A 10,641-nucleotide genomic window follows, 5' to 3' on the forward strand; every position below is an offset into this window, starting at 1 on the left:
CTAGCATGTCCAAAATCTAACAACCTTCTTCAATCTGCAGTTTTGATACCTCCACAATGCTTTCTGAATAAATAAATAAATAAAAAATACCCACTTAGAGTGGAGCTACTGCAACAATCCAAGACTTTCTAAACATGTACGTGCAGGTATAACAAAAACAAATTAAAATAAGCTGGAGATGCACGCCAGAGTCAAACATTACCTCTGTCTTCCTATGCGTGCTCAGATTACTGGTGACTCAGCTGAATGCAATGGCTGACTGAGTATGATCTTAGCCACTAGCAAAACAAAGTGGAAAAAAAAAATGTTTACTTAAAATGGGCTTCTTGAGATCTAAGCTAACTGCAGGGCTAAGGAATATGGCTGACGTGAATGCAAACTGCTGAACAGAACTGTTTCAGAGCCCAAAATGTAGGCTCTCTGTTTGCTCCTTCATACACAGTTACTGCAGCTGGGGGCTTAGGGGCAGCTCTGCTGGGAGCTGAGGGGTCTGAGGGCTGCAGTTTGAAAAAGAAATGAATCTGCTTGCTAAGAGACTAAATGTTTCACAGTGTAAGAAAGATGTTGTTATAAAATAGCATCCTGTTTTGACTGAAGTGCACACAAAACCATTTTAAACAATTCTATCTTGATTTAGCTGACTACAGCAGCTTGAGGATGACAAGTCCAAACAAGGGAAAAATAAGCAAAGGCAGTTAAAAACACCCCTAGCTCCATCAAAAGGGAGACACGTCGTCTAAACCATGTTATTCACGGAACAAACCTGTGTAAAACAAGCCCGACAAGGTAAAGATACCCCAAATCCCCCTTTGAATTTACCTCCTGTAGCAGCATGGATCTCTAGGAGCTTGTTCACACTTACACCTACCTCCTTCGGTGCCTGTAGCAGCGCTGATCTCCAGAAGCCTCAGAATACCCTAGGGTCAGTGAATTCAGACCCACAGCATTACAAATCTCCTAAACTCTGCTACAGAAGGCTGGTTTTGTCCCCAGACCATCCCGGCTCTGTCACCACCCCGGTGATGGGTGCCCAGAAGGAAGGGGCTGACAAGATGGGCGTTTGTGGAGGTACCCAGGCAGGCTTTGTCAGCCCCTTGGCTCTCTCCTCAGCCACGACCCAGGGCGATTTGCTGCACCAACAATCCGGGGTTACAAACCCAACTCCAACCTAACCCCTCAGGGCTCCCCTCACGCCCGGGCGCCCCGAGGAGGGCGCATGTCGGGCGCCTCAAGGCGAAGGAAGCAGCCCGCGCCTTTAGGGGGACCCCTCGCACGGTCCTGAGAGCCTCCCGGGCGCCGAAGGGGACGCCTCAGCAGACTCCGGGCTCCATCCTGAGGAAGCCATTCCTCCCGTTCATCCTCGGGGCTCCGGGGGCAGGCTGAAGGCTTCTCCTTCCTTCTCACCCCCCTCCCGCGTCCTTCGGAGGCGGCCGCCATGTCGGGTAGGTAGGAGGCGGAATGGCGCCCGCCCGCCCGCCCCGGGGCCCTAAAGCGGCTTCTGGGGGGGGGACCGGGGTGAGCCGGGAGAGGGGCCCGAGCCTCATGGAGGGGAGCTCTCGGTTTCGGTGAGACGAGGCTTGCCGTGAAAGGCTCCTGCCCGCACTGCTCGGGCTTGGGTGCTGAGCCCTGCGGCTGAAGCCGGGCACCTGAAGGGCCGGGGCGGGTGCGGGGGGACAGGTAGCAGGAGGGGGCTGCACCCCTCAGGGTGAAGGGTGCTCCTCTGGGGGCCCCCCTCTTTGGGAATACTCCACACTTTCTAGGCTTTAAACAAAGGCACTATCGTTTTGCTGCACATAATAAAACCTTGCACTGGATGTTTTAAATTTGCAGCCATTGGCATTCTCCTTTTGGTAGCAGGAGGCAAAGCTCCCCTTGGGGTACAACATGCTGGTTCTTCCTTGGTTGCATTTTCAGTGTGTGTTGTGTTCCCCAAGATGCCATCAGGCGTGCTGTAGAGTCTTTGTGCCTTTCCAAGTGTCTCTTTGAAATGTTATGAGATTAAAATGTAGCCAGGAAAACGTGCTGTCAGGTCCCAGGGTGAATTCAGTGCCCACCTGGTTTTGGATCCCTCTGAAACAGTCCACAGGATTTAAGGCGAGTAGTCCCATTGAGAGCAAACAGTTTTTAGAATGAGCCTGCGTGAGACAAGCAGAAAGTTTTTCATATATATATGTATTTAAGTAGTATGTACTTGAGTGAAGCTGCAGAGTGGCAGCAGCAATAAGAAGCTCAAGGCTAACCGACTAAACGGAACTAAAAGAACAAGTCAAACATCCTTCTCTCATTTCCTTTGGCCCAGGCATTCTGTGGTCTTTTTATATCTGTATCTCAGCATTTTTTGTCTAAAAGTTTGACTGTAACATTTTAAAGGTCTGTTAGGGTCTTTAGCTCCCCCCCCCCATTTAAGTTGAGGCAAAAGCTTCAGACAGATCTCAGGTACACAAGCGAAAATATGACGTCAATTTAAACATACAGCTCTCTGGCTCATATTATAAACAAAACCACAGGTACTGTTGCTACATTTTATCTGTACTCATTACTCAGTATTTCTGTCATTAATCTGACCTAGGTGTTGTTTCAAGCAAACTGAAATAGCTCCTTCTGCATTGGGTCACTGGTGATATTTCTAAAACCCAACACTTGCAAGCATAATCAATATTTACAAAGGGGAAGTTTATATGTAAATAGCAATGCTTAAAGTAAATAGTAATGCTGACTCGCGTTGAGCTGTGCCCCAGTCTCCTTTGCTGTGGAGTTCAACATAGGGGCTTTCCAAAGTCAGTTCTAGATTTCTGCAAGTTTTTTCCAATGTCTTTATGAACTTTTCTTCTCTATCAGTGCATACATATGTTAGTTCACTTTGCAAAAAACTTTAGTCAGATGCAAATAAACGGGGAAAAAAAACAACTAGTATCATGTATACAAAATAGTTTGTAATATATGTACGTGTGTGTGTGACCGTGTCTTTTTTCTGTCTTAATTGCAGGCCATGTTCAGTTGGATAGCAGATCTACATTAACCACCACAGGTTAGTATATAGCTTTCATAATGGGGTAGTTAGTCTCCAGTGGTAGTAGAAGGAGCTGTGATTTTATAGCCTACAGAGATGTTTAAGCAAAAGGATTAAATATTTTGGCCTAAAAGTTTTACAGCCTCAGAACTCTTCAGTTTTACAGCCTCCCAACATGTGCATGTTCCCTGTTGTTTCCACAGCGTTACCTTTATTTGCATTCTTCTACTGGAGATCCATATATCTATATAGCTTGGCAGAAGAAAAGGTACCAATCTTGCATCTTTTCAGCTGTTGTTAGCTATATGTATGGTTATACTGCCTTCTGTGACCGATATGCTGCGTCCCAACCTCAAAGAGAACACTCAGTTCTGTATCAACAGCACCACTGAAACAAAACAAAACCAAACATGAATACATAGCTATATAGATAGATAGCTAGATATAAAACATTCACATCTTGACCGCCTAAAATTCAGACTGTTGGGGTCAGAATTTTAAGAGCAGCCTGCAAAATTTTGGGGTACAAATGCTAATGAAGCTGTTAAACTGCATGCCTTCTCAGCTGATGTGTGAATGAGCTTTTGATTCACGCTAACAGCTAAACTTTATGGCTGGATGCACAGTTTAAAATTGTTGCTCTTACTGATTTTTTTTAAATCTCTCTAACAGACAGAAATCAGAACATCACCGAAGTAGATGCGCTTGATAAAAGGTAAAGTTATGATGGCAATGATAGAGAAATGACCCACTGAAGTCAGTTGAGAGTTGCCTACTTTTTATTAGGAGTGTGAATGGATTATTCATTCAACCCTACCCATTTATAGAATATGTTCCTAGTTTTAACTACATGAGATGCAGAACTATTCTTAAGTTCTGCCACAGATCTTACAAAAATTTTTATTAACCAGGTGCTCATAATAAAGTGGAGAGGTAGAAATACTTAATGAAACACTTCGGTCACTCTGCAGTGAAACAACAGCATTTTGGAATAAACTGTGATCTTTAAGTAACTTCTGCAGGGAAGTGTTCTGAACTTCTTCCACAAATTGCACCACTACTGAACATAGCAGGAAATAAGCAGTAACATGCCAAATATTAAAGCTCTGCCTACAGACAGTTCTAGGGCAGCATGACCTGGAGTGTCATTCTGTACACTTGTATCACTGGCCTTATCTGTTGCCAGGGCTATCACCAAAAGTGCTTTAGCTTCTGTTGCCCTGCACCACCGCCTCTTGTCAACAGAAGCAGCAAGATTGTGTGCTTTGTCCCTCTAAATACATCCATGCCAAAGCTTGGAAAGGACCTTTTGGGTCCAGGCGTACAGTCCATAGCATGCTGTCACAGACATCTATGTTGTGTATGCTCATAAAACGATAAAATCGAACGCTGCTCCGAACTCTATTTATTTGTTGCCTTAATATTTAAAACTCCTCTACCTAGAAACTAGGTTGGTTGTGCTTGTACCAGCACTGTCTCTCAGCTTTAGTGCTTTGTTGCTTCATTGCTAAACACTTAGATGAACAGTTGTATCATCTGAGCTTTTATTTTGGAAGGGTAAATACTACCAACTCATTCTCCTCTTGCAAACAGTGTGTATACCACCTCTTCAGCCACTGTACACTACATAGTCTATTGCTTATGATGCAGCACTCGGTTTATTTAGATCTTGAAGCAAACCTCACACAGTTAGAATTCCAAATAAATACATATGTACCATCTAACTATGCTAAAATAATGTTTAGCTAAACATACAGTGTGGAGAACTGGAGCCAAATCTGAACCTCTCTTATATGCCTTACTGTGTTACTAACACAACAGCCTCCTGAAAACTGTAAATGCAAATACATTGTAGAGAAACTGTTCAACACTACCTGATAGAGCCTTTAACCTACCCAGTGCTAGTTTTTACTGAACTTTTTAATGTGCCCAAGGTTTTCAGAAAGACCTAATGGTTTAGGTTCTTTCTATAATATTACACAGCTTGCATTTCTGAAATTGGATTCTCAAAGTCTCCAGTCAATTGTAAAAGTCTCAGACAGCAGGAATACAGGAAGGGAATTCAGGTAGCCACTAACTCACTCATCAAGAAAATTTTCCATCCCTGGCAACAGACAAATGTATGACCCTGCAGAGCAATACAAAATGACCCATCGAAGAAGAGGAGTTGCACTGATCTTCAATCATGAACACTTTTATTGGCAGTTAATGCTGCCAGAAAGACGCGGGACTTCTGCAGACGGAAACAATCTGAAACGCAGGTAAGAAACTTGGTTTCTCCACCAAAGCTTAAAAAAGTAAACTTCAGAAATAAGCAGTTACCTAAATCTCATGTTTAAGAACAGAAGAAAATATTTTGCAGACATAAGCACCTATGCAACCTCAGCAAAGAAAGCTGTAACAAAAAAAGCTTCAAGGGACGTTCCTCTTAGTCATAGAAACTGCTGACACAAGTCCTGTGACTTGAGAGGGTCTTCAAAGTAACATTAGGTACTACACCTGCACTGGACATGTGTTTGAGACCAACATCAAGTTCACTTTCTTTTTATTTCAATAAATACTGTGTAAACATGAGTATTCGTTCTCTCACAGTGAAAGCAGTTGAGTTGGTAGGAACTGACATAATTTGTGAAAAGTTTTTTTTACAAATGCTTATGTGTTTTAACAACAGCTTGACAGACCTTGGATTTGAAGTCAGGGATTTTGAGAACCTGAGAGCAGGTGATGTGCTGCAGAAAGTTCGTGAAGGTAGGAGACTATATATTGGTTGTGTCTATTTGTAGCAGAATTTTTCTTCCATTCATTATGTTCATCTAGCTTAAAATACTTTTTGTGCACAAGTGGAATTGCTTAACATTAAAGGGACATAAAGTGTTAGACTGAAGACACTTTTATTGCAATGTAAGTGATCTTTGGCAGAACCAACAAAGTTGCTAAGAGCTGAAAGAAGTTAACTTGCAGCTAGAAGTTATTAATGTTCTTTTTACTTTCAGTGGCCTGACTCTTCAGCCATGTGTAATTATTTTACCTTCACATCTCTGCAGTATTGCACTATCTGAAAGTAGGGTTCGTTTGAAAAACGATTGATCTGAGATTAAATCATAGGATACAAATGTGACATGTTTGTTACACCTGAAGATCACCTGCTGAACACCGCTTGATATTTCAGCCTCTCAGGATGACCACAGCGATGCTGACTGCTTTGTTTGCGTATACTTGAGTCACGGTGAGAATGATCACGTTTATGCATACGATGGCCAAATCAAAATTGAGACAATCACAAACATGTTCAGGGGAGACAAGTGCCCGAGTCTGGTAGGAAAGCCGAAGATCTTTATCATTCAGGTAAGGTTTCTGAATTTAATGGAGTTGACACTGACCCGTGTCATCTTCTTGTAATAGACAAATCGTTTTTTCCTGAAATAGTCTTTACATAAGAGAGTTTCCTTTTTATTTTTTTTTTCATTCCACGATCAATACTCAGCGTCTCTTTTAAATTGAATTTGAATTTAATTTGAATTTAAAGAATCAATTTAAGGCTTTATTGGCTCAGAAATACTGCTGGTGTTCAGCAGTCAAATAAAACCCATTCGTAATCTCCTGTTTCACTTCTTCATTCAAGGGATAGTGCAAGTTGGAAGGGATCTCAGGAGGCCTGTGGTCCAGCTTCCTGTCTGCAGCAGTCAGCTATGGGGTCAAACCAAGTGACTTGGGGCTTCAGCCTGTCCTTATCCAGGTTACAACTAGCAAACTCAAATGAGAACCAGACTGTACTTTAGTTGTTCATAGAGTAATTTTAAGAATTACCTTTTTTTCAAATGAAAGCTGACATAAGCATAAGGCTGCTACAAAAATCACTATATCGATAATAATTTTTTCATTAGGACTCATCTAGCTTTTTTTTTTTTTTTAATCTGATGCCAAAGATGGAAACTATATGCATATTTCATATTACAAGTAGTACTTGGAAACATTTATAAAATACACTAATCAAAAAGCAAATCAACTTAGTTCAGTTCATAAACTGAGTTCTTTTTTCAGCAAAAAGAACAATCAGTGTAACATTTACCTTCGGAAATCACAGAGAAAACAGCAAGGACAGAACTTCATCACTGTAAAGGAAAGAAAATTTTCACGTTCCTCTTACATGATATCTCTTAACTAATGCCTGTTACCTGCTTTGTACCTTTTAAGGGTGTTCTTACCTTCTTATTCTCCCTGTATAGCTTTTTCTGCAACACTGATAATACTGCGTTAATTTACTGACTTCTCACCAAAAAAAATAATGCTGCAACTAACAGCTAGACAGTGTATGATGATGGCTGTGCTTCAGAGCATTTATTCAATGCTTGTGCAGGCAAAAGGTTAGGTGAGGTGATCCATTCTCTAGATGAGCAAGTCTAGTGCAGGGTTGTGAGGATGGTTTGGGAGCTGGAGGGTCTCTCTCATACGAGGAGAGGCTGAGATCGTTCAGCCTAAAGAAGAGAAGATTTGGGGGGATCTTATCAGTGTGTATAAATACCTGATGGGAGGGAAGGAAGAAAAGGAAGCCAGACTCTTTTCAGCAGTGCACAGTGATAAAACAAGGCAGTGGGCACAAAAAATGCATGGAACCCCATCTGAACGCAGAAATTTTAGTTTAAAAATAAATAAATAAAAATATGTGGGGTGGTCAAACAGCAGAAGATGTCACCCAGAGAGGTTGTAGAGCTTCCCTCCATCCTTGGAGATGCTCAGAAGCCAGCTGGGTATAGTCCTGTCCTGGACAACTTGCTTTAGCTGATCCTGCTTGAGCTAAGAGGCTTGGGTGAGATGAACTCAAGAGATCCCCCATCCAATCTCAATGATTCCGTGATCATCTCAGAGCTTTTAGTGGGGCTTAATCACCGAGATTTTAATTGCTAGAGATCAAAATGGGTCTTTATGGATCCACAGTCACGGTTAACTTGGAACATACTGAATAGGTGTCCCCTCGACTTAAAAGCATCGTAGTAACAAAAGTGAGCTTCACGGAGGTGAAAGCAGAATGACCCTTCTCTCTCCACCAGGCATGTCGAGGTGATAAACACGACGATCCAGTTATTGTGCAGGATACAGTAGACGGCAGAGAAGAAGCCATTGTTAATGAGACTGAGGTGGATGCAGCTGGTGTCTACACCCTGCCTGCTGGCGCAGACTTTCTCATGTGCTATTCTGTGGCACAAGGTAAAGTTCTAATATTTTACATGGGTGCGTCTGGTACTTCAATAACAAGCTTGAACACTTCCTCATTCTGCAGCCAAAACGAGTACAGTTCCAGGTCATCTGTTTTGCATATCTGATAAGTGACGTCTGTCTGAGAAGGAGCCCCATCTGTTAAGGAAAAAGTAAAAACAAACCATCAAAATTGCCGTTAATTTGCCAAGCAGAGGCGTTCTCATCGTAGCCTTGTTGCTGAGCTGTCTGCTGACAGCAAGCATTTCCCTTTTCTCTAAGACTGTGGTATACTGGTGGCTTTTTAGTTTCCCTGCAGTATGACTGTCTTCCCCTGTCCACCACAGATCTTTGTCCTCGGTCCCATCTGCTCTCTTGCAACTCGCAGATACAGTCCTGTGGACAATGAGCTACCCGTCCCTGAACCACACTCCACTTGGCTAAGCGCTTAAGTGATCTCAAGGACATTTCCTGTCTACAGTTTCTAGAAAAATTGCGTAATTGACATGATACGATTTACACCCCTTATTAATCTCAATGATTACACTTAATGGGATAGCAAGGAGTGACTTGGTAATGTTTATTGGGTTAATGTTTAATGGCTACTTAAAACCGAATATCATTTTATGTTCTACAACAGGTTACTTTTCTCACCGTGAAACCATAAATGGCTCCTGGTACATTCAGGATTTGTGTGAGGCGCTGAGGAAGCACGGCTCTTCCTTGGAGTTCACAGAGCTTCTTACTGTGGTTAACAGGAAAGTATCGCATCGCAAAGTGGATGTGTGCAAGGACATCAATGCTATAGGAAAAAAACAGATTCCTTGTTTTGCCTCAATGTTAACTAAAAAATTGTATTTTCATCCAAAATCTAAGTAGGTTGTTGATCAACAATGCCAGTCTTTAATACTGGCTGTAGGAGTGAGGAAAACACTACCTTAGATCAGGAGACAAATATTCTATACAATTATTTGCAAAAACACTGAGATCAAACCTTATGGTTGGTATATGCAATAGTTTCTAAATTCTTAAAGTGATTTTAAAGATAGTATTACAGCTCTGTGCCTCTCAGGGAAAATGGGAAAAGTCGACTGGTGCACAGATTAAAAGGTGCTCAGATTTCATTGGAATTGGTACTGTAGATAACTTTTAAAGAAAAAAGTAAGATTTTTGCTTGCTTGCTTTCTAATTATGGCACATTTTTACTGTTATGGCACATTTTTTTACTATTTCCAAACCTTTTTAAATACTGCGTTAGGTTAACTTTTCTTGCTCAAAGAGCACTGTTTACAGGGAATATATTTGTAAGACATCATTTTTTAAATCTGTGTGCGGTTGTATCCGCCTTACAGTTTTTACTGATTTATCGAGGATGATTTTTTAAGACTTTTTTTGTTTCACTTTTCTCTCAACACTAAAAAGGAACTTAATTCCTTGAGTGCAACTCATTATTAATGCAAATAAAGTGCTTCTTTTGCTTGCACATCACTTATATTTGTGCTAAAATTAAAGATTGCTGGTGCTTTGCAAGGAGTAAAGCAAGCAGTAGTGAAGTGAGACCACAATTTCGGGTACAAATACACTCCATGGTGGTGAAAGCTCATCTCGTATAGATCTCAAAGCAAATCATTTATAGGGTCCAGGGTCGCTTACAACTCTGCTGGATATCTTTAGCAGCTCTGTAAATTACAACGTGTACGCACCTGTATACTTCAGGCCGTGGTGTTGGATCAGCCTCTGCCTCCCCTCAGCTCCAGAGCTCGGCTGTAACTGTCCCTTTGCATACAGAACCGACAGCACGTTTGTCACCATGAGATGTTTCAGGTTGCTGCAACTGCAGCATCAGTAATTTCAATCCTGTGCATAACCAAGTACTTCCATACATAATGGCAGCAAATTATCATTATTTTTTTTGATTAGTTTTTACATTATTGGTACACGTGCTCAACTCGGGGGCGTGATGGAGAGCTCGAGCTGAGCGAAGTGGCCTAATCCACTTTCCTGGGTATAAAATAATTGACTTACTGGCTCTGCTTTACTTAAGTCCTTCTGCATACTGTGTTCTGAGTCACGGATATGTGGGCTTAATAGGGCTATTTTGAAGCTTTGTATAAATCATGTATGTGTGAATGTTTTGATAAGTCCTGTCAATAAAAAACAACAATAAAACAAATAACTTTACAGTAAATGAGTTTGATTTATGTCACTTTTCCAGCAACATTGACTAAAACAAACAGCTTACTTTGGATGCAAGTCTAACCCCCACCAGTGGTGTTATACAAACAAAATCAGAGAACAGAGCTAGTGAAAAGGAAAGAGAAAGCAAATCAGTAATACTTAATACAAGAGTTACTTATTTACTAAGCTAGTGCTGTGCTACAGTCATGGTCCTAAAAAGACAGCCCTCATTCTAAAAAACATCCCTGTCATTTTTACCA

The 10,641-nt window shown here is 41.5% G+C and overlaps 1 protein-coding gene across 1 annotated transcript; it reads left to right on the forward strand.

Moving 5' to 3' along the window:
* Positions 1-1,295: 1,295 nt before the first annotated feature.
* Positions 1,296-10,404, forward strand: CASP6 (caspase 6). The gene is made up of 8 exons (XM_032187024.1): positions 1,296-1,442; positions 2,987-3,028; positions 3,683-3,725; positions 5,125-5,271; positions 5,682-5,758; positions 6,180-6,355; positions 8,059-8,215; positions 8,844-10,404. Exons 1-8 carry the CDS (start codon positions 1,436-1,438, stop codon positions 9,080-9,082), a joined length of 888 nt encoding a protein of 295 aa, XP_032042915.1. The 5' UTR covers positions 1,296-1,435; the 3' UTR covers positions 9,083-10,404.
* Positions 10,405-10,641: the final 237 nt, after the last annotated feature.

Source organism: Aythya fuligula, chromosome 4 (genome assembly GCF_009819795.1).
Source record: "Aythya fuligula isolate bAytFul2 chromosome 4, bAytFul2.pri, whole genome shotgun sequence".
NCBI classification, from domain to species: domain Eukaryota; kingdom Metazoa; phylum Chordata; class Aves; order Anseriformes; family Anatidae; genus Aythya; species Aythya fuligula.